This window comes from Cibotium barometz, chromosome 38, assembly GCF_041138505.1.
Source record: "Cibotium barometz isolate CiBa-2024 chromosome 38, ASM4113850v1, whole genome shotgun sequence".
In the NCBI taxonomy this organism is placed as follows: Eukaryota; Viridiplantae; Streptophyta; class Polypodiopsida; order Cyatheales; family Cibotiaceae; genus Cibotium; species Cibotium barometz.
The window spans coordinates 25117968-25143254 of record NC_141083.1 but is presented as its reverse complement, the minus strand read 5'-3'; the positions used below and the strand labels follow the sequence as shown (position 1 = coordinate 25143254).

Below are 25287 nucleotides of genomic sequence, written 5' to 3'. Positions count from 1 at the left end.
GATTTGTCTTCAGGTATTCTCTCTCACAAAGGCAAGGGGAAAAAAAGCATACAAGCAAAAGCAAGAAGAGGAAAGACACAGATCTCACACGTAAACTACTACAAGGGAATAATTTTCCATTGCTTATTGCCAAAATCTTATATACAAATGACTATTTTCAAACTAAGCTAGACAAACTTAAAAATAATTTGCCTCTATTACTAGTCCTAAGTAACTAGCTACAATAAGTCCGTAGACTTTTCCTATTTGATATTAAATGCATGGTAAGGGTTGAAGTAATCTTAGCAAAGAAACTCGGAGTGGATGGTGGATAACGAATGATGTTCTCACAAACACTTCATAATACTTGTACTACACATTAACAATAAAGTCTACCCAAAAGCTAATCTTTTTCTTGGAGAGAGAGGCTACAAGACACCCTCTTATTGTAACCACCCTCTTATGCAAGGGAGCCATCACCATACTATGTTATTTGTAAGATTGTTGCCTTTTGACTCAACTCACGCCACTTACCAAGTGAGACTATGCAATGGAATGGAGGATTGGAGTCCTAAAGACGTGCATTACTTGCCAAGAATGCCCTCTTCGAGTGCCACAGACATATGCTTCGACCCTTTTTATATGTAAGACATTCCTTGTGTCTAGGTTTCATATAGGTAGATATAGTTTTAGTACATGTAATCTGATCGATCGATCGATCTGTGTATCTATCTGAACCTAGGGTTTTGTCTTCTTCTACAGCTCCCTGCTAGGCTAAATCTCTCACCCAGCTAGGGGACTTGCAACAAATTGTAGTCGATCAGTTTGGGTTCTCCCAAACTGATCACCACTATTATTCGATTTTATTGTTTTTGAGCTGAAGGCAGGCAGTGGGGTAGCTCATGTAAGCTGGACGCAGTCGAGCTGACTGAAGCGACCGACGGGTCGGCGAGCAAAATGAGCTAGATAGAAAGCTCAAGCAGAGAGAGTTGTAGAGCAGGGGCTAGATGCCTCCCATCTAGGACGGGACACGCGTTCCCGGCCAACACAGACGGAGAAAGGAAAGAAGAAACCTACCATTGGGGGCTAGATGCCTCCCATCTAGGACAGGGGACACGCGTTCCCGGCCAACACAGACGGAGAAAGGAAAGAAGAAACCTACCATTGGGGGAGTTTTCTTCTTTCGCTGAGCAAGCTTCCTACCACTCAGTCAAAACAGGTGGGCGGATTAGTTGCCGAGCAACATGTCATGCTCTTACAAACAACAAGAGATTTCAACGTCGTATGCTGCAACAGTGGGTACATGTGTCAAGTGTCCCTTTCGCAACATTTATCACTTACTCTGGTATGCTGGAATAGTGGGTACATGTGTCAAGCGTCGCTTTAGTCATCTCTAAACCCCCTTGATTAACATGATCCTGACAATCTCAGATGGAGAAACCATAATCATAATCTTCACACCATGAGCTCTAATTTTAAGATGAACTAGCATTTGAGCAAGATGTGTAACCAGTTCTATTCTTCAACTTGTCAGCAAGGTTTGGGTTCTAGCCAATTTGCTTTACTGGTTCACATGTTAAAATGGAACTCGCATAGGAACAGCAAGTGTATCACAATACTATGAGGGATGTGAGTAGGCATGACCACGGGGCGCGGGACATAAATCAAAAAGGATGGAGGCATAAAGGAGGGGGTTGGTAGTGACTTGACATATGCTTAAACCTCTTTTCTAAAGAGGGGACGTGGGATGACAATGACAGGTAGAAGGCATGCCTCATGAAAGGGGTGAAGGGGATGACATGCCATGAAGGATGATGAGAACTAGGGGGGACATGCCTCATGAAGGGGGGCGAGAGGGGATGGCATGCCGTGAGGGGATTGATGAGTAGTAGGGGTGGCATACGTATATGAATCTATTTGGACCTGCGCACGCTAGACTGATTCACAGAGAAACACCCAAATGCGTAGAGAGGGATGCTAGGTTAGAGTGATGCAGCGCAACCCAAAAACATTACAGGAGATTCAATCTGAAGCAGTGTAAGAGAAACTCAACTCTCAGCTCATCACAGGCACCACAAGAGCCTCCATCCCAGACACCACCAACACAAACATGGTTATGGATTTGCATGTACATACATCCAAAAAAGTTTCTCCATTCCAACAACATAGTGGAATACTCGACTCAACAATAAAGCCAAACATCCAAAATGCACCCAATTTGCCTCACCACATCACGTGTATCCACAAGCCTATGCATAAGCCAAGTTCCTGGCAGGACAGCCCCTCATGCCTATATTCGACATATGCTTCCATGTGACAACTTGTAGTTGAGGGGACCCCATCCACTTCCAACAGTGGGTGTCTCCATTCACATGGGTCTTCTCATTTGGCAAGCAAGGACTCTTTTCTAACATAAAAAACATTTCAAATATAAGCATAACTTTTACATGCTAAAAATGATATTTGAATACCTTCAATTCATGGGAAACTTGACAAGACTTTACATGCCCTGCAAGTGCTCAACCATGCAGTGGCAGATATAGCGTTGGCCTTCACACTCCCACAAAAAACAAATAAATGAACTCAAAAGGTTGACTGTCCTGTTAGCAGACTTGGACAATGCTTTGGGTATAGCAACTGGCACATGTTAATTAATCTCAGACCTCGCACTCAGATTAGACATTACTATGTAAGTAGCCAACGTACAAATGTCAGGACATGTTAGTAAGACTCTCGTCAAGCCAAAACTTTGAAGCATCTTGACTTTTGGACAACTACTCACTTGGTGGTGGACAATGAAACTATAGACTTCACATGGCTTTGCTCAGAGATGGAGATGGTAGATGGTAGTCAAGGGCAGAATGATGGTTTTGGTGGCTGTTTAATTACACTGCCATACAAAACACATATACTCCCAAGTCAATGTCGCTCCATCTTTGGCATTTCTTTGCCATATGTGTGCAGAGCTGACTAGTAGCAAAGCCTAGCATCGCAGGCGACTGCTTGAGCCCAATGCCTCAGTCTTCCTTTTACGTCTTTGGGATCGTCACCTGCATACAACAGTAATCGAGAACCTTAATACTGATGTAAGGATAACACATGAGAGTATGGACAAAAAGGCTTCATGAGATTATGAGACAGAATTCAAGATGTATTCTATAAGACCTGAGTGATTTAAACTAAACAATCATGCAATAAGGATACATGTGGGTGTAACCTATGGATACAATGATCCACAAAAGGGTTCAAGGTTGCATGCAAATACAGTAAGGATAGCCTGGATGCTAATATATCCATCAAGATTAACATAAGGATTGATTTCAAGTAATTTGCTTGCTTAAAGTAATAAGTTTTACCTGGGCTGGAAATCTTCCATGAGGGGGTTGGTGATGGTGAGGAACATCTAGCAGGCGATTGGATGGCAGCAGACATGCAATTTGGAGATTCCTGAAGGTTTTGCGCGACTGCACAGTACACTTCCAGTGCTGGGAGAGTATCGCAGAGATCCGGGATTGAGCTCTGGTCGAACCGGAAGCCGAGGTCAATACAGCCCCTGAGCTCTTCGAAGTCATCATCAGTAAGGCTTCGGGTTCGGGATCTCCTAAGCTCAGAGCAAGTGGAAGCGTCCACAATTAGCTTGCCACAGTCGGAGGAGCTTCTCCCAAGGAGCTCCGGCTTGACGCGCTCCTTGATATTGGCCATCTCCTCGTGCAACATGAGCTCCCTCTTTCTCTGCCAAGCCTCAGCAAGTAAGCTCTCTCTCACTGAGAGAGAGCTTTTCCTGCCCCTCCTGCTGCTGCTGCTTCTTCTCTTGGAGGCTATGTTAAGTGAGGTAGCTGCAATGTCAATAGGAGGGCTCTCTCCATCGTGAGGCCTGAAGAAGCCACATCCCGGATCCATGCGAGTGCGGGTCATATCAGAAAACCCCTCGGCATAGGCCAAATCACTGAGATCACATGAAGTCTCTTGTTCTTGTTGTTTGCACATAGCGTTTGGCATCAACCCTCGCTTGCCATAGTATTGGAAAGCACCCTTCTCTACCTCCTTCGCCCCTTCTTCACCCTCCATGAACAAACACAGCTCCTCTTCATTGAACGATTCTGTGTCTTCTTCATTCTCTCCTTCTAGAGAGTGCAGCTCCTCTGCAGGCTTTGTGGGAGACAAGATGCTCAGACTCCCAAAGGAGAGGTCCAAGCTAGTCATTAGGCTTGAGGCCGTGCTGAACTTTGACGACGAGGAGCTGACAACAACCATCTTGGATCCACGCGAAAGCAAAACGCAAGCTTCACATGCAAAAGGGAGAAATTTTATGGACCTTCATGGAGTGCCAAGGCAGAGCAGCAGGCAGCAACATCATCTAAGGTAGATGTAAGATTTGTGGTTGCAGGCTATGGCAGAGAATGTCCATCAGCAAGGTGTGTGGACGGGAAGGGTACATGGATATAAAGGAGATGAGAGTGCATGTGAGAAGACGATGCTCAGTGCCCAATGGACAAAAAAGGATCGCAGCCTACTAACAAGCTCTAGAGAGCACCATGCAAAAAAGGGAAAATTAGGAAGACAGGTAGCGAAAAGGCTTCCTTTCTTGTGGAGTGCTTTCCTCCTCTCTTTTTTATCATCCCTTGTGTGAAGCGAGGTACCCTTTACACCTGCCATGCTCGCATCTTCCCTCCTTTTGGCCCGCTCTCTTGTCCTCTAACTCTTCCCCCTCTCTTGTCCTCTAACTCTTCCCTTTTGCCTCACCTCTTCCTTGTCCTCTAGGCCTTGTAGAACTCTTCCCTTTTACCTAACCTTTTAGGCCACCTCTGCCCCCTCCATCCCCTCGCTCTGCACACTCTTTTCTACACGTCGACAAAAAAAAAAAGTGGACAACATACCTAAAGGCCCTTAGTAAGCTCGAAGCTCCCCCTCCGTTGTTGCCTTTCTCACCCATGTAAAAATCTCTCACCTTGCACGTGGAACAAATGTGTAAAAGCCCTTAGTTAGCTCGAAGCACCGCCCCCCCTTCCGTTGTTGCCTTTCTCACACCCATGTAAAAACCTCTCATCTCACAATCACAGTAGACATGAATCTCTCACCTCACAATCAGTTGTTGCCTTTCTCACCCATGTAAAAATCTCTCACCTCACAATCAGAGTGTACGTGGACAAATAATGGTTGGGTATGTTTGTACAATCTAAGTGGAGCAAATGTGTAAAGGCCCTTAGTAGCTCGAGGCCCCCCCTACATCGGTGCCTTTCTCACCCATGTAAATATCTCTCACTTCAAAATCACAGTGCACGTGAACAAATAATGACTTTGTGCATTTGCACAATCTAGCATCTTTAACATCTCTTCTTTCATCCCCTACTCAAACAGAGTACTCTTTCAAAACGACAAGAAACAATATAAAGTTGGTGTTCCTCCATCTTTTCAAACACTAAGTCACCCATTTGTAAGACATACAAATGAGTTAATTTATGTCTTAATCCAACACCCATGTAGAAATCTCATCACTCACAATCATTGTGCTCGCAAAAAACCATGATTGGGCACCTTTCCACAATCTAGCAAATTTACTATCTCTTCTTTCATCTTCTACTCATAGAGAACTCTTGACAACAATAAGAAAGAGAACTCCCTAAAAACAAAAAGATATAGTACATAATTGGTGTTCCTCTAATTCTTTTAAACACGAAATCACCCATTTGCAAAGCACACAAATGAGTTAATTTTATATCTTGTGCCACTTGATCAAACACCTAGGTTAAAATATCATCACTCACGGTTCGTGTAAAAATCTCTCACCTCACAATCAGAGTGTACGTGGACAAATAATGGTTGGGTATGTTTGTACAATCTAAGTGGAGCAAATGTGTAAAGGCCCTTAGTAGCTCGAGGCCCCCCCTACATCGGTGCCTTTCTCACCCATGTAAATATCTAAGGTAGATGTAAGATTTGTGGTTGCAGGCTATGGCAGAGAATGTCGATCAGCAAGGTGTGTGGAACAGGAAGGGTACATGGATATAAAGGAGATGAGAGTGCATGTGAGAAGACGATGCTCAGTGCCCAATGGACAAAAAAGGATCGCAGCCTACTAACAAGCTCTTGAGAGCACCATGCAAAAAAGGGAAAATTAGGAAGACAGGTAGCGAAAAGGCTTCCTTTCTTGTGGAGTGCTTTCCTCCTCTTTTTTTTATCATCCTTTGTGTGAAGCGAGGTACCCTTTACACCTGCCATGCTCGGATCTTCCCTCCTTTTGGCCCCCTCTCTAACTCTTCCCTTTTTCTTCCTTGTCCTCTAGGCCTTGTAGAACTCTTCCCTTTTACCTAACCTCTTAGGCCACCTCTGGCCCCCTCCATCCCCTCGCTCTGCACACTCTTTTTTACACGTCGGCAAAAAAAAAAGTGGAGCACATACCTAAAGGCCCTTAGTAAGCTCGAAGCTCCCCCTTTGTTGTTGCCTTTCTCACCCTTGTAAAAATCTCTCACCTTGCACGTGGAACAAATGTGTAAAAGCCCTTAGTTAGGTCGAAGCACCGCCCCCCCTTCTGTCGTCGTTGCCTTTCTTACCCATGTAAAAACCTCTCATCTCACAATCACAGTAGACGTGGAGCAAATGTGTAAAGGCCCTTTGTAAGCTCGAAGCTCCCCCTCCCTTTCTCACCCATGTAAAAATCTCTCACCTCACAATCAATTGTTGCCTTTCTCACCCATGTAAAAATCTCTCACCTCACAATAAAAGTGCACGTGGACAAATAATGGTTGGGTATGTTTGTACAATCTAAGTGGAGCAAATGTGTAAAGGCCCTTAGTAGCTCGAGGCCCCCCCTACATCGGTACCTTTCTCACCCATGTAAATATCTCTCACTTCAAAATCACAGTGCACGTGAACAAATAATGACTCTGTGCATTTCCACAATCTAGCATCTTTAACATCTCTTCTTTCATCCCCTACTAAAACAGAGTACTCTTTCAAAACGACAAGAAACAAGATAAAGTTGGTGTTCCTCCATCTTTTCAAACACTAAGTCACCCATTTGTAAGACATACAAATGAGTTAATTTATGTCTTAATCCAACACCCATGTAGAAATCTCATCACTCACAATCATTGTGCTCACAAAAAACCATGATTGGGCACCTTTCCACAATCTAGCAAATTTACTATCTCTTCTTTCATCTTCTACTCATAGAGAACTCTTGACAACAATAAGAAAGAGAACTCCCTAAAAATAAAAAGATATAGTACATAATTGGTGTTCCTCTAATTCTTTTAAACACGAAATCACCCATTTGCAAAGCACACAACTGAGTTAATTTTATATCTTGTGCCACTTGATCAAACACCTAGGTTAAAATATCATCACTCACGGTTCGTGTAAAAAACTCATGATTGGGTACATTTCCACAACCTAGCACCTTTACTATCTCTTCTTTGATTCCCTTCTCTCTAAAAATAACAATAAACATGACAAGTTTGTGTTCCTACAAATTTTTGGCCACTAGGTCTCCCATTTGCAAGAGCACACAAATGAGTTAAATTTATGTTTTCTCTCATTTAATCAAACACCAACCAAGGTTATTCAATCATAAAAGGTCTTGTGGCTCATGTGGAATAGCATGCCAATAACTTATTAATACATGTGGCAAGGAAAGACAAACCTAACTCAATAATGCAACACTTATAACTATGACTCATTGTGTATTGACTTCATTAATGAACTCTCTTTTACAAAAATAATTAGGCCTTGGGTATTACATCTTTTGTTATCATAAGAATTTACAAATAGAAGCTTTGTAGTGAATGGACAACTCTTCTATCCCCATTGTGTATAAATGAGAAAAGTCTTCACATTTATTTTTTAGCTTAGTAAAGAAGCTTTTGAACACTTCAAACTAGTCTCTCAAAGAATATATTTAACAAGAGCCCAAAGTCCCATGCATACTCTTCTTTTTTTAAGAACGCGTGAGAAGAGTAATCATGCTTTAAATAATTACGTACGATCACTTGCGACCTTTTTAAAGATATGATTTCTTCAATTGGAAGGGATTGATTTAAATTATACGCTCGTCTTACAAAAAATTGATGCGTGAATCATGAATAAAATTTTATAATAAGGGTCAATAACTCAAAGAAGCCTTTAGATTGGAAAGAGACTTTAGAGTGATGGAGGGGTTTTTATATCAAATAATCAATTGATTTAAAACAAATAAAAACTCATGCATACTCTTAATGGGTTTAAAGTAAGTATACAAAAAACATGCAATGTTTGTCAATAATGAGAGATGTCAGGTTTTTTACAATATAGTGGAGAACATTTGGGAATGTTTTTTGGCACGCAATTTTTTGTGATATGAATTCTAATCACTCTCATTTGTGATTTTTTTATGTGATAGACAGACAATTAACTCACCTAAATAACCTATGTGTTTGGCACCTTCATTACTTATAAACCCTTGATTGTGGATCAAACCTTCTTAAACCTAAGTGCAACCTTTTGGGTGTTGACAAGTGCATTGTCTTGTGCCCTTGTGGTGTTGACATTTAAAAAATAAACATAAATTAAGCACAGTGAAACAAATAATTAAGGGGCCAATCATGGGCATCTTATAATTTTTGTTTTGATTGTAGTGAGAGAAAATATCTCCAAGTTTTGACATAGCTTTTTCAAAAAAAAAAAACTCCAAGTTCTGTTGTTTTGCTTTTTTAAGATATGATTTACTAAATTAGAGTTCTCTTGTAAGAAGGTGATGTTTGAAACGGCCCATAATGCCATAATAAGGGCGCCACTAAAGTAGTGGGGGGCCTTGTTTGCGGTGCTTGATGAGAGCCCAAACGGTCACTTCAAACGGGCAGACAAAAGTAACCAAAGGTGGTGGGCGGCTGAATTTGGCGGCGAAACGGTCTCATATGAAACCAATTTTGTTCTAATATAATAACAAATAATAATTTGCAATGCGGGCGCATTTAACTTTAAATACAATTTGAGATGGCGATGTTAAAATAATTAGGCTGTTTTATATATGTAATGAACTTGTTGCTGATTTATATAAATTATATATATATATAATTGTTGGTCTTAAAAAAATAATTAGGCTGAGTCAGCGTGTTCAAGCTAGTCGTGACGGGCCACGCCAGCATGATGCTTACTACTGTATTGCAGAGATGCATGCAGGGTCGGTGGCGCGCCCGGCGTCCACGTCAGCTGAGGTGTCCGCGATTTGGGAAAGCCGGCAACTTGAAACTTGAAAGGCATTGGGCACATGCACAATGCACATGAGCGGGGGGAGGTAGGCCCCGCCCGTCCCCCGCCCATTTGCGCATGGGTCCCTCTCCAAATAATTGGAATCAGGCACGACTCTATGACGTCACGCTTGTAGCCCTTCTGCCCACGTGTCATTTTGCCACTCGGCCAAGTTCCTTGCTTGTTCCCCCGTTGTCGTATGCGAAGAAGCCAGCTGTCTTTCTCAATTCTGCGTGCTCCGGCCCCTTTGATGAGACCAACAACCTTCCCATTGCAATTTGCAAGCAACGTCAAGAGTCAATCCTCTCGACCAAAAGAATCTTCGTACCACTACGGCTATGGCCAAATAGGGTTTTGTGGATTGTAAGGCTTTGAGCTCGATACTTTGTGAGAGAGAGAGAGAGAGAGGTATTAACGTCGGTAGTGGGACTTGAACTCGGGGTGGATCATGGCCTTTATAAGGGCCCTCGCACTAGCCAATCTGCCCACTTGTGGGTGGCAGAAAGGTATTGGGAGGGTCCTCTTTTATTACACACACACACTATGGGAGAGAGAGGTATTAACGTCGGTAGAATGCAACACGAGAGCATATACGTCCAATGGTGAGACTTGAACTCGGGTGGATCATGGCCTTTATAAGGGCCCTCGCACTAGCCAATCTGCCCCACTTGTGGGTGGCAGAAAGGTAGTGCAAGGGTACTCTTTTATTACACACACACACACGATGGGAGAGAGAGGTATTATACGACCAACGGTGGGACTTGAACTCGGGTGGATCATGGCCTTTATAAGGGCCCTCGCACTAGCCAATCTGCCCCACTTGTGGGTGGCAGAAAGGTAGTGCAAGGGTACTCTTTATGGGAGAGAGAGGTATTATACGACCAACGGTGGGACTTGAACTCGGGTGGATCATGGCCTTTATAAGTGCCCTCGCACTAGCCAATCTACCCCACTTGTGGGTGGCAGAAAGGTAGTGCGAGGGTCCTCTTTTATTACACACACACACACTATGGGAGAGACATGTATTAACGTTGATAGAATGCAACACGCAGGCATATACGACCAACGGTGGGAGTTGAACTCGGGTGGATCATGGCCTTTATAAGAGAGAGAGAGACAGAGACAGAGAGAATGTGTGTGAGAGAGAGAAAACCAATACAAAATTAGCCTGCTAAAGTGTCCAAACAAAAGGCCCAATTTTTTGACTATGACTTAAAAGGTCATGTGGAATGCGTGTGCTATGTCATATAAGATTCATATTCATAACATTTGTTGATAAATTTGATTTATGCTTTTGGGGCATTTGTTGGTGACGATATAGATGTTGGATATAATGGAAGGAGATAATGTGGACAAAGGAGGTATTATAGAGTAGAACTTTTGCTATGTTTATGTGGAAGCCTTTAATGAGGTGGGCAATCCCACCTCCTCAAACTCTTTGGAGAGTCAATCTTTTCTAATCATCTTGAAGATGGTAGAAGTCAATTTTGATGACATATATACATGCCAATGGAACGTGGAACAATTCACAAACCATGTGAGTGTGCATACCATGTCATAGCTTTTAGCCTCCTTAAGAGTATGAAATCATGACCTCGTCGATAAACATCAATGTGCTTGATGTTGGATGGGATAATTTGAAACCCCTAATGTTATGGCTTTTAGCCTCCTTCATGACCTCAAAAAACATTGATGTGCTTAATGTTGGATGGGATATAATTTAAAATGCCTAATGTGGCATTAATGTGTGTTAATTGTATAAAATCTTACCAGTAGTAGCAAATGTGACACATTGCATAGATGGCTAGATTGTTTAAATATCGAGCTCAACTATAGTGTGGATATGGGTGACACATTAGGATGACAACTCTGCACTTACATAACTAGCATCGTTGGTGAGATTATGGGTGATATGCCGCCAATGGTCTCTATAGGCTGTGTGACACATCCACTTTGGTGTACTAGAGTTATTGCATAGTTATAGTACCAGCTCTAGTGCTAACTCATATAGTTGGGTTCACATTATGAGCTGACCATTTGTGTGTTATAGTAGGAAAGTATTTTCCCTTATAGTATGTACTCTCTTATCTTTATGTTAAGGTTACAGAGAAGAGAAGAAAATTCAGACATCCATCTCTCTTGTGTGCTTGTCTACTCTTGTGTGTATGTGTTTTCTTGTAAAGAGCAACCTCACCTTTATTAAAATTGTATGCTCATGTTAGAGATAAGGTGTGTGTGTAGCAAACCATCTCATGTTAGAGATAAGGTATGTGTATAGCAAACCCTAGCCTAGTTAGGGCTCCCTTGCTCTATAAAGGGGTCAACTCTCTCAATATTATGTGAGAGGAGAAAGGCATTTGTAAGTCTTGTTTTTTAGCAAAAGCATATGATAAGTTTTTTTGCTACATCGCTCTCTCTCTCTCTCTCTCTCTCTCTCTCTCTCTCTATCCACCTTATCCTTATTCTCTTGCTTCCATTGCACTCACTCTTATCTTCTCACATGGTATCACAGTTGACTTCTCCTTCAAGCCCGTCTTGCATCAAGTGTGGCTAGGCGTCTCAGCGGCTTCTTTTTTTCCTCTACTCAATATGCAACTGAACTAGGCAACTTTGCTGCAGTGACTCAACCTGTCATTTTGCATCGTCCTCAATAAGGAGTGGGTTGTTGTAGGTGAACAAGGGAACACGTCTGGTCAACACCCTTGGTTGTTTCACATAAGGCCGGTCTTGGTCTTGTCCCTGGCACTTCCATGGTAGAAGTCGCGAGGTGGCTTGAGCTGTAGACAACTGTCTACTCCCAGCAGGCGACGTTGCTCGTTGGGTGTTCGACAGAGCTGAGGTGGTAGCGTCACTTGCAGCATGTTGCTTGACGTTTTTTCCAGCACCTCCTTCGTCTCTCTCGTAAAGGACAATGGCAGCCATAAGGTAGTGGGTTGACTGGGGAGAAGGGTTCATATACAACTCTTTATTGTGTTTTTCCATAAGCATTTGTTTTGCAATCATTAAGCTTGTTTTTCCTCTCTCGTGTTGGGACACCCAGTCTGTAAAGGAGCTAGACAATGCTCTTGCCATTCTATAAGGAAAGTAGTAATACCTCTCCTACCTCCCCATCATCATCACGTCGAAGGATACACATGCCATCAACAAGTCCGATGGAGAAGGGTTTCACACTTGGCAAGTCTAAGTACGGTATGCTCTCATGAGCAAGGGTTTGTGGCCTTTGGTGAAAGGCACGAAGGCGGTGGATTTTGATGATCCTGAAGTTGTGGAAGACGATGAATGAGATCAGTCCATTATAGCTCTAAATATGGACAAAAATCTCATCCATCATGTGGCCAACATGAAGTCTGTGGAGGCAATGCGGGATGAGATGGAAAAGTTGTATGGAGTAAAGGACAAGCACTCCCGTATCTCTCTCAGGGTGAAATTTTTTGGCCTTGAAATGAAGAGTGGAGAGTCCCTTGGAGGCTTCATAAGTAACATGAAGAGCATAATGGGACAACTTATGAGCGTTGATGCAAGAATCGAAGAGGATTTTGTGGTGGTTCTTCTCAAGGCGATGCCTAATGAGTTCTCCAACAAAACCCAATAACACATACTTTGGCAAGGCTAAGAAAAGCTCTTGATCATTCAATATTTCCTAGTGTTGATTAGGAGGCCACATTCTAGAAAAATATGGTTTTTGGAGCCATTGGATGTGTTTGTTTGTGTGTTTGATTTCTATTTGAATATCCCAATAATTACACACCAATCCTATCATTAACCCAATTCCTAGATTTTCATGTCCCAAGTAGGCCTATTTCATACAAGGAAAATACATGAGCCAAGTTTATACAAAAAAGGCTTAAGCTTGCATAAGTGAACCTGGACATGTGAGCTTTCATACATGAGCTTGGAGATGCGAGCTTGCAAACATGAGCCTGCAGATGTGAGCCTAGAGGCGTGAACCACGATACTTGACCCTATTAGTCCAAAAAAATAAAAAATAAAAATAAAAATCCCTTAAAAAAAACTTGTCTAAAAAAATAAAGAAAAATTAAGAAAAATCCCTTTTAAAAAATCCCATTCTTAGACATGATCCAAAGATACTAGGTACCTTTAATGTGAACCAAATATGGACTAGTTGTTGGAAATGACAATACAATTAACTGCATTGTATCAAACCACGCTTCCTCAAACCCACCATCCGAGTAAATGACTTGTAATTAGCAGAGTGCTCCTCCCTAGTTAAGAAGGCTAGATTCCTTCGGATCCACCTTAAAGTGAGGAGATTTGGGAGGAAATGAGCCAACAAAACACCAGCCACCTAATCCTTTGTGCTGATATATACTAGATCTACATCACATGTTAGAACCTTCTCCCTCATAAAGTGATAATGCACCTAAATGTTCTTTGTTCTAGCATGGTATATTGGGTTACTGGCCAACTGTATGCTACTCATGTTGTCACAATAAATGAAAACGACCCTATCCATGGGCTCACCCATATCACTAAGCAGCTTTTAAAACCCAGCTACCTCATAAGCTACCATAGCAGTGCCCCTATACTCCACCTCTGTATCCAACAAGGCGACTGTCGTCTATTTCTTGCTGCTCCAACTCACAACAACACTCCTAAAAGAAAACATAAAGCCATTGGTAAATCTCTTGTCTATGACACTACCAGTCCAATCAGCATTATCTGTGTACCCATGTAGCTATATCCTTGTGCTTGCCAGCCTCATAGAAAAGTCCATAATCAATTGTGGACTTTATGTACCTGAGAATCCATCTAGCCACATCCAAGTGTGGCTTCTTGGGGGGGTCCCTTCATAAAGTGACTCACAAGTCCAAGTGTTACAGCATAGCTTAAGTCTTGCCTAGTAATGGTCATGATCTCCTTTACACATTATCATGCCATGCGGCAATCCCTTTTCCACATTCTTTTATGTGGCTCTCACCATTCACACAATATCTCATGTGGCATTCTTATCTTTCCACAACACACAAGATAATATTTTACACCTCTAAGGTGTGTTCACACACTCAACTAAACCCAAGCTTACATATTTCAACATCCCCTCTTAACAAAGGGTGTGTATTCACACTTGACCACTATCTAATCAATTAATCAAACATTTTGCTAAAGTTACCTTTCAGCACTCCCCCTCAATGCTAAATTTCAGTGTTCCACTCAATGCCTGTGCATGTGTCTATTAGTTTAGGCAGTCAATTCTATTATGAGTACAATTTTGTTGGGGCGGAGCCACCCAAGTGCTTTTTTGGACACCCATGTGAAACAACCCATAAAGTGCATCACCCATGTGTGCACAACTCAATGCACACCACGTTACAAACCTTTTCGAGCACCCGCAAGCTTATTAGGTAGCCTTTGGACATATTTTGGGCCTTGTAAGGATTCCTAATTTTTAGGAATTAAGGCGAATTTTGAGCATTCTTAAGGAGACAAGGGCAATAAAGAGGCCTCTTGGAGCCTATAGTTTTCTCTTTCTAGCCTATAATTTTAGAGTCTAAAGTAGTCATTTTCTCTCTCTTGTAGCAAGCACTTTCCACTCCACATCACCAAGCTCGTAACTAGGGGGGCAAAATAGTGATTATTTTTTTCATTTTGCTAGGTTTTGGGCTTTGAAACTTATCTCAGACCCTTATATATATCATAAATTCAATTTTCAACCTCCATTTCTTCCCAAAGCCTCCTCTATCCCCTTAAATGTGACATCTTTTTCTCCCTCATTTATTTCCTCCACTTCCCCCACCAAATCACCCTCATTAAGTGCCTCTAAATTATTCTATCACTTTCCACATCATCATTCTCGCAAACTAGGTGGGGGCCAAAAATAGTGATTTTTTTTTCATCTTTTTTGAATTCTCATGCTTTAAAACCTAACCCAATATATAAAATTCATTTTTTAAACTCAATTTCCACTTAAAATCATCTTTACCCTACCTTTTTCCCTCCAAATTAGCCTCCCCTCTCTCTCTGCCCCCTTTCCCTCCCTCTGTCTCTCTTTCTCTCTCTCTACGGTGAGCTAATGGCCTACATACACCTGGTCCCTCTCTCTACTATCAACTCTCTCTCTCTCTCTCTCTCTCTATTGTGAGCTTATGGCCTGTGTACTCACTTTCCCTCTCTCCCTCTCTACTATGCTTTCATGCCATTGTCACTATCTGTACTGTGCTTTCATGGCTTAACATCAACATAGAGCTGTTAGTCCAACATTACTTAACTTATTAATTCTTTTCTTCAATTGGAGCTCGTCTGGTTGTGCAACTTATCACCTAAGTAGAATCATGGCCTTGCGCGAAATCACCAATGCGAATGTGCAATTGCACAATGGCGCAAATGGATTTGCATGTTCGAGTGTTGGAAGAGTATGCATCTTTGGGCAAGGGGCATCTCACAGAACAACAGAAGATTGCATGGAGACAAGGTGGTCACACAAATTTGGATCTAAGGGTTGGGGAAATCTATACCCAGCAGACCCTTCTGCGCGATACCCACCAACTTTTAGAGACTTACCCTCATTTATTCATTATGTGGGAGATGGTAACAATGGGATGCTCGGGTATTGTAAGAGATTATCAACAAGTGATACTGGCAGAGTATTCTACTTGTCCTCGCAATTGCATGCTCTTCAAGGTACGTTATGTGGTTTGCACCAAGTCCTGCTTCAGTCTCATGCCAAGGGAAAGGAGCTCGAGGATGCAAATCGAGAGAGTGTAACATGCATTGAAAAGCTAAGGTAGACCATCGACCACATGAAGAGCACCCCTGTTGGAGCAAGGGAGCGTAAGAGGCCACTCAACCACATTGAAACACTTGCTATGGGAGGGGGTGCTCATAAGCAAAGAGTTCACATAGCGCAGTATGGCTCTTAACCATTCCACTAGTAATGTTGTCAATGCTTTCTTTTTGCTTTTTGTAGGGTATTCCTCTCCAAGATGTTACAGGTGTTGATAAGTCTGGGGACTATAATGAGCTCTTGCGCTCAATCACAAAACGAGGAAGAATGTGCTTAAAATGATCAAGGATCCCCGTGGCAAGAAGATATGTTTGGCAGTGGGGTGGCCAATGATATCATGTCCAAGGTAGCCCAAACTATTAGCAGTGCTGAGGTTGTTAATGCGTGTGATGAGGTAGGCATTAGCACCAAGGGCTATAAGGCACTTCATCAGTGCTAGGAAACACCCTCCGCAAGAAAGGTATCATGCACAACCTTTTCCCATCACTTTAGATGATATCATTAGCTAAGGGAGTGAGCAATGAAGACATCAAATGCAGGATTGATGAGTACTATCACATCCACGACACCCTCTCCCCATTGTACCATGGAAAAAAAAGAAGACTGCTCATGGTATGGTTTCGTTCCCTTACAACAAATTCAACAACATATTTGTGGACCTGCAGATGTTACAAAAGTCTATGATATTATTCTATGGATTGCCTGCAAGATGTGAGTGGGGTTTGTAACATTATATTGTTTTTATTTGTGTGCACGTTTTTGCAAAGAGCATAACATTGTGTTTATTTTATGAATTTCATAGGTCAAACACTCTCATTCATTTTGAAGTTGGATGAGTGTCAGATAGTGAAGGAAAGGAGGCTAGAGAGAGTGAGTATTACACTCATGAATTGCGCTATGGTAGAAGCCTTTAAAGCTACTGTCGTGGGAGGAGATAGAGAGTGATGGAGCTGGTGATGGAGCTAGTGATGAAGCTACGGTCGGGGGAGGAGCTAAAGAGTGATGGAGCTGGTGATGGAGCTAGTGATGAAGCTACTAATGAAAGTGGTGATGGGAGTAGAACAAACACTAACTTTTCGTTCATTGTTCAATCAGAGAAAGAAATTTGGTGGTTGGGAGCCTTTGAGGTTCCCAAGGAAACACATGAGGTGCTAGCAGGTGTCTTTGAGAGATTGCCTTGGGTTAGTAATGTGATCAAGGCACAAATAGAGGGGGAGCACTTGGATGTTGAGAGTCTAGGAAGTTTTTCCATTGATTCGCATCTGGGTGGGGACCTGAAGACAATCAAGTGTATGCTTGGTTACACTCAAGGTGCAAATACTACTCATCCATGCCTTGGTGCATGCATGCAGTGAAACAAAAAGGCAAGAAGAAATGTAAGGGGAGGGACATTGGTGAAGAGGAATTTGATGAGATGGGCAGTTGTGAGGGTGGTGTAATTTCATCACCTATGCTGGTGGCTCCAACGAGGGATTCGCAAGATAATAGTTGTAACTTCATTCTTCCTTTTTCTCTCAAGAATGTTCGCTTTTGTACTTTGCATGCTTTTATGCGTATCTTTGACCACCTCTTAAACTTCAACATTACCAAAATAACTGTAACACAGATTCAAGTACTTAGAGAATAGACACAACACAGTTCATTTCATTAATAAATAAAATCCAGATGTTTATTACAAGGATTCCACAATCTAAATTGTGCATAGAGAATAGAGTTCTCGCATCTACTCGTGACCTTCCTACCATCTAACTTGAAATAAAAATTTGTAGTTGGATCACTCAACATGAGTGGAATCTCCTACAAATCTCTTGCGTAAGAAATACAAGAGGCCAATTTCCCTCCACACTAATTGTAATTGTGCCATGGCCTCCCCAAACAACTTTGACATCGACCATGGTAGAATGCTCAGACCTCAGGGGTCTTGATCTAAGCTCAACCAATCACCTCTGATAAGCCTCCACCTTCTATACCTGAATCGCATGCATAATGTTTGTCAAGAAACAAAGTACCTACCATAAAAAACAAATGAAGTGAGTATATAATTTCTTAAACAATATGCATAAATTTACATTTGGGATAAGTTATTACCTAAAAATAACATCGTATTTGGTCATTCCACGATTAGTTCTCTTTGTACCCCATTCATAGCCCATCATCAAGTGGACCAACCATTGGGGGCTTGTGTGTAAATGTGATTTTTTTCTTAAAACCCTCATAAGTTACAAACAAGTATGCAATACAGCCAAATAGAATAAACCAGCTTAAATGAACGTCCTTTGAGCCAATAGCTTGCATGTCATTTGCAAATCTCACCCTATAATATTCTATTAGGTCCATGCTAGCTATTTGCCATTGTAAAGAAGACAAGGGTGGGGGTGGTATGGGTTTTAATAAGCCATATATAACATTATGAGATGGTACAACATACAAAAAATCATAAAGGAAGATTCATTGTTGGGCCACCAAAGAGCTAGTATTCTTATTCTCAAACATCAACACCCCAATTTCAGAATGATAAACGTTTTATTTTCCACTGATTACCATTTCTCAATTCTTAATGGATACAAAGTTGGTAAAAAAGTACCATGATAAAGATATCACAAAAATTAAAGAAGACACATGATTTAATTATATTATAGATCAACATCAAATCACACTCACCATTTGGCCGATGCTTAGAAATCTTGATGATGAAAGGATGCATACGGATATCTTTGTGCATATATACATGTTGAATAAGTACCTCTATTCCACTAGTATGCCATCTAAAATGTATTATCCTTCCCTTCCAATTAAAATGTATTGTCCTTAGTCTTGACTTTGAATGATCCTTTGGTGCTTGCAATTGGATACATTAGCACCCATTCATACTTACTATAAAGATCTTTAACCTATCTCCCTTCATCATTTGTCCTATTGAAAATCTTTATGGAATGTATATTACTTATTTCTATTCGTCTAGCACAAAACACAAAGCAAAGATCAATCTCCATATAGCAAATTAGCATATGATCAAAGAAAAAATTAAAAATCCTAGTAACCTTAGACCAAAATAAAAATCCTAACTAACAATCCTACACCAATACAATACTATTTAGATTAATACAGCTTGTAACTAGACCAAAATAAAAATCATAAATGACAATCCTACACCAGTACAATACTATTTAGATTAATACAACTTTTAGTTAAACATCTACAAACAAAAAAAATTCTAACATAAGAACAAATAAAACTTTTATTATGTATTAGTGATCCCAAAACTAGTAAAATGCTTTGATTCAACACAACCTACAACATAACAAGAACAACGCATTAGAAACTAACATACCAACAAAGAATCTATAATAAACAATAAAGTTTTGAACTTACCTATCTATTGGGGGACGGAAGACTGAACCAACATAACAAAAAAATGAAAAATTTGATTACCTATTTTTTATTATAAACTAATGAAATGCTCTGATTTATCAACCTACAACATAATCAACAACAATGCATTAGAAAATCCACAATATGTAACATATAAATTCTGAATATAGAAGGGCATTAAGAACCAATCATTTCATTCCATGACAAAGTAGCAAGAACTCATTACAGTTTTATCTAAATAAGATAAAAATCTATAAGAAGATCAAGATAGAATAGAAAAAGCTCTCTCTAAATTTTCTCCCTAGAAAGCCTAACAAAAAGAATAACTACATGGATGAAATGCAAAAATGGTCATAACTCACACAAGTTTTGTCCAAATAAAATGAAAATTTATCACACAATAGCTATGGTAGAGCTTAAGCTACATGTAAATTTTGGTAGAGAAATAAGTAAAGAAGTAGGAGATATGATGAAGTTGAATTTGCCCAAGAAAAAGGAGGAAGGGAAGAAATGCAAAGGGGGGGGAAGTGAAAAGTTAAGCATTAAAAGGGAGTGAAATGTCTCCACTTCACATTATTTCTTTCTATAATATTTTAATCCCTATAAGAATATCACCATTCATGATTTGGGGGCCAATCCTTCTCAATAAGAAGATTTTAACTTACAATTTTGTGAAGAGGAATGCTCTCCCTCGCCTTATTCTATTGTGATGTAACCTGAGCTTAATCTCCCTTGGAGTAATAAGTTTATTCTTCTCATGATTTGACACCTTTTCCCTTTCACCACCATCACTAGCATCAACCTCTTTTCTATTTGATCTTCCTTTTTGAACAACACGTGCACCACGTCTACCTCTAACACTTTGTCCACCTTTATGAGTGTTGCTTGTATGTTTCTTTTGTAGTACCTTAGCACTAACATCCTCACTAGGCACCTCAAGTGCTTGGGAAACATGAGGGTTAGCGGTAGTAGACATCTCCTCCATGAAGAAATGGAGATAGTGCTGTAACGATATTTTCATTATTACCCAATGCACTCCTTAGATGTTGTGGACCACTATAGTCTTATCGTAGTAGATTCTCATTTACCACAAATTCCTGCATAATGTTTCCTATACTAATTTTAAGATGAAGCATATCACTATCTAAATCCTCATAGTAGTTGATACTTAGCACCTCTCCATAAGACTTTGGACTATTTTGCATAGCATTATTTCCAAAAGATCATGCTATGAAGGAAATAAGCTTATGGTTGGTAGTGTAGCTTAGAATCCACTCATGGTTAGGATAAACTAGTGCACCTTTTGTAGATCCATGAATAGCAAACAAAAGCTTCAACTGCAAAGATGTAGGTAGTGGTAAAGGATTTTCTTGTGGTATAGTTGGCAAAGTAGTTTGTCTACTTTGTCTTAGGCCTCACTTCTATGAACATAGGTTGTATCCTTTCCTCCTCCTCAAACTCTTCACTAGAGGCCTTATCAAATTCATCTTCATCAAATTCAAAAGACTTTGGATTGGAATAACGAGGGCTAGAAATCTTATGTACGGTAGTTTTTGGGAAAGTAAGCCCTCCATAGGCATCGTGGTTTCCCATGTCTCCTTTCACATAAAGGCATGGTATATATGCATTATGGAGTCATAGTCCTTGTTGTAAGTATCTAGTTGGAGTAGTAATATTAAAACTAGAGTACCTTAATCTCATAAAAAACCATATATATACTAAGAACACAACATAAAAATACATAGAATTGTAAAAAGGAAGAAATTTCTAACAAAATTACCTTGATAAATGTAGAAAAATTAATGGAGAATTGATGTTTAACATCAACTAAAGGGACTAAAAGCCATAAATAAACCACATGAATTTATGAAGGAACGCATAATTTTCTTATGAAAAACCATTTGCATTGAAGTTAAACAACTAAAACAACAACATTGTAGTTCAAGGCAACAAGTTTATGTTCGTAAAGAGATATGGGAAAAAAACTGATGTTAAACATTCTGTGTGATCCTCCAACTCGATATTCAACATCAACTTGGAGGCTTAAAGTTGATGTTCAACATCGATTTTGAGCGTCCAAATCGATGTTCAACATCGAGCTTGACCTTCAACTCAATGTTGAATATTGGTTTGGTGCAATAAGCCTTCAACTCGATGTTCAACATCAAGTTGGAGGCTAAAACTCATTGTTCAACATCAAGTTGAATGACCACATGAGGTATGAGAGATTACCGTATAGGAAACATGATTGCGGTCACCGACATCACCTCCAATTAGGGGTACCAAGGTGCAATTTTGTCGTATATCTAGGGTATGAAGGTGTCAATGGTTTTGTTGTAGAACAATAGGTGACAAGGTTTCCGAAAAATAGCAAGAAAATATTACAAGGATCTCGCTACATGCAGGAAAAGGTGGCATACATGAGCACCGGATGCAAGGGTGGCATACATGAGAATCTATAGGATAATTGATGCAAATTACATAGGCCAACAACGTAGGTCACATGGAAAAGGTGCATTACGATGCACACATGGATGAAAGGATGGGAATGTTGTTGCACGAGTAGGCAGAAGATGGAGGTGTTGGTAAAAAGCACATCAAGATGATGGTGATGTGAGGGCTGTAAGGTGCCCACATAGGTGCAGAGAGGTTCCCTATTAGAAGTATGTGCGTGAGTGAGTGGGAGCTTGTAGGGAGCAACTATGCACATACATGGGGTAGTAGTAGGCCATAGGGCACACGTGGGAGATGGTGACATGTGGGAGCATAACGTTTCACCACCATGATAGAGCAATATGGCATGTGGGGTGAACACATGGACATGGGGGGGGCTCTTGAAAAATCATGCTCTAAATATAGCTATTAAGAATAGATACCGGCACATGTATGGGCACATGTGTGTTGGCACATTGGCATGGAGGAGAGAACATATTTGGAAAGCATACCCCTTTAACCTCAAGTCAATGTTGAACATCGAGCCGGAGTATAAAGTTTTACTTGCATGTTAGCGTATTTGGTATATTTACACTAAAAAAGAGTTAAGGACACCCCTTGTACACCTCATCTTATGTATATTTTGGTGTTAATTCCCATGCACACATGAAATTGGGTGGTATAAATGTACTCATTGGACCTCAAACTAGATGTTCCAATGGATCAGATGACCGTCTGAGACCATAATAGACTAAAACAAGTCATACCATGGCATCGGGGATGGCCATTGATCATGGCCCCTCAGACCCCCCCAAATACAGTGCCCTTTGGGTGCCAAATCTATAAGTAAGTCTTGCCACACCTAAAGTAAGCTATACTTGGGTTTCTACTGGGTCTCTACACAAGCCATCTCCTAACCATATGTTCACACAATGGTACTTCTTCCAATGTCTGAATTGGGAACCTAGAAGTGTCTAGTGCTCACATCGATATTTCCTTAGAATGGGGGCCTTACAATTTAGAGCATTGCTAAACTTGGAGAGGAGAGCATTGAGTATTAACACCAAGTTGCTATTTAACATCAAGTCAAAGCTTTAAGTTACTGTTTACACATCAAGTTGAAGATTGGAATCGATGTCCAAACATCAAGTTGAAGCTTTTATTCAATGTTGAACATCAACTTGAAGCTTGGATTTGATGTTGAATATTAAGCCTAGGCTTTAAGTTGATGTTTAACATCAAGTCCAAGATTCAAGTTGATGTTCAACATCAACTTGAAGCTTCAAATCAATGTTGAACATTGATTCCAAGCTTCAATTCAATGTTGAACATCAAATTGAAACTTTGACTTAATGTTCACAAACATCAAGTCTTAAAGTTTATGTTCAACATCAACTTAAGCTTGGACCTGATGTTAAACAATAAGTTCAAAGCTTTAAGTTGATGTTTAACATTAACTTTGAACTTGGTCTTGATTTTGGACATTAAACTTGATGTCAAACATCAAGTTGAAACCACAAATTGATGTTGAACACCAAACTTGGGGCTTGAAATTGAAATTAACCCTTAACATTAGGTATTCATTTTGAGGTTAAATGTATATCAATAAAAATTTCTCTTTCTTTTGGTTCTTAATTTTACAAGCATAGAGAATTTCTTTGTGCAATTAGTTCCATTTTTCACTACTCTAAAAATGAAATCTTTAATGAATCTTTTCATCATAAGAGTAAGAAACAAGTACTTGGCCCATGACTTTGATTTTGGATCCTCTGTGTCTCTACTATGCTCTTGAACTCTCTCTTCAACAGCTTTAGGCTCTTAGAATGACAATAGACACAAATGAGGAAAGTTCTCTCTTTTATACTTCCTCTACCTTTAAAAATAGCAAGTACTTATAATAAGTTTTTAAGGTTTTGTAATGACAATGGACATAAATGAGAGAGTTCTCTCTTTCATACTTTATCTGCCTCTAAAAATAGCAATTACTCAATAAGTTTTTAGTTCTTTGTATTGATAATTTAATTTAAAAAATTATAGTAATGTAACATTTGTGTCCTTATAAGTTTGTATTCTTACATTTTCCTCGTACACAGAGAGTGTCGCTTATGAAGAGAGATTTTCTTCTTACAATTAGTGAACACTCACCAAATGTTACTCTATGTATATCAAAGGGACATCGTGACCAATCACCCGGTTTTTCATTCTCATCCTATGAACATCACCAATCTAATCAATGATCAACATCCATCACAAATGAGGTGTATCCATCTCCACGCTTATCATTTTCCTCAGCAAATATTCAAGAATCACGCGAAGTAAGGGATGATGCACCTGTTAACAAACCAACATCATGTAGGAGAATCAGCTCTGTGATGCAAATCAACTACTTGGGGCTAGGCAATTTCATAAGAAAAAGAGAGGATGTGGAAGGGATCAAAAGGAATTTAGAGCATCTGCACTTATTACAAAGAAAATTGTTTGATGAATATTGGACCAAAAGTTTTGAAATCTTTAAGGATGTATTACTTTGTTCTCAGCACCATGATGCATATCTATGTGGCCAACTTATTTCATTGCTTGGTGAAAAGTTTTATCGGATTGCTTTTGAGGTCGCTTTGAGTTTGGGAAATTATCACCTTGATAGAATAAAGTGGAATAAAATCAAGTGGAGAAGAATTAATCCTACTCCTACTAGGTCAAGTGGAGAAGAATTAATCCTACTCCTACTAGGTCATGTGGTCCAGTAGGGATGCACACCATCACAAGGATGGATGGTTATTGTAGACTACAATGTAGAGGTAATGCCAACCACATGTACACTTCATCTTGTAGATAATTTTACAAGAGCTTAGGTGTTCTCACTATTGTACAAAGAAGACATGGTGAATGCACATGAAAATTTTACAAGCTACTCTTACTTCACTAGACTCTATAAAAGTCATTTTAATAATGTATCTATCCCTATGAAAGTCAGAATGGATGTATGTAGCATATGTGAAAACTTGAAAAGCAGAAGAAAGAGTGTGAAGGATCTATCAGAAATCGAGATGGCTAAGTTTGCATTGAAAATGCATAGAGAAGAACATACATTTGAGAGAAAAAAGATAATGCATCATAGAAAAAAATGTTTTACATCTTCAGAGAAGTACATTGGCTTGGTCATAGATGGTATGGATCAAAAGAGATCTAACTTATCTCATTTTGCAAAGAGTACCAAAGGATGTTAGTGAAGATATGCTTGTGTAAATGCATTTGGTTGGTTGCCTTATCTACAATACTGATGTGCATTCCAGGGTTCTTCTTTACATGTCCATAATGATCCTAACTTAACAAATCACAATAATCCATAAGGTGATGCCCTCATGGAAACGTAGGACAATGTAGCATTATGGTGGAATGTCATTTTAGAACCAGCAAGAAAGATTAGAAGAGATTTTAGAAACTCATCAAGAAAGATTTCCTACCTTCACAATGTAAAGCTAAAGCTCGACAATGATGGTCTATATTCAGACAGCTTGACAAAGAGAATATATCAG

The 25287-nt window shown here is 40.1% G+C and overlaps 1 protein-coding gene across 1 annotated transcript; it reads right to left on the bottom strand.

Annotated features, from left to right (window-relative positions):
* Positions 1–2420: 2420 nt before the first annotated feature.
* LOC147616514 (uncharacterized) lies at positions 2421–4642 on the bottom strand. Its single transcript, XM_086777588.1, has 2 exons — positions 3336–4642; positions 2421–3029 (listed from the first exon to the last, which is right to left on the bottom strand). The coding sequence occupies exons 1-2, from the start codon at positions 4231–4233 to the stop codon at positions 2950–2952; spliced, it is 978 nt and encodes a 325-aa protein (XP_086633714.1). The 5' UTR covers positions 4234–4642; the 3' UTR covers positions 2421–2949.
* Positions 4643–25287: the final 20645 nt, after the last annotated feature.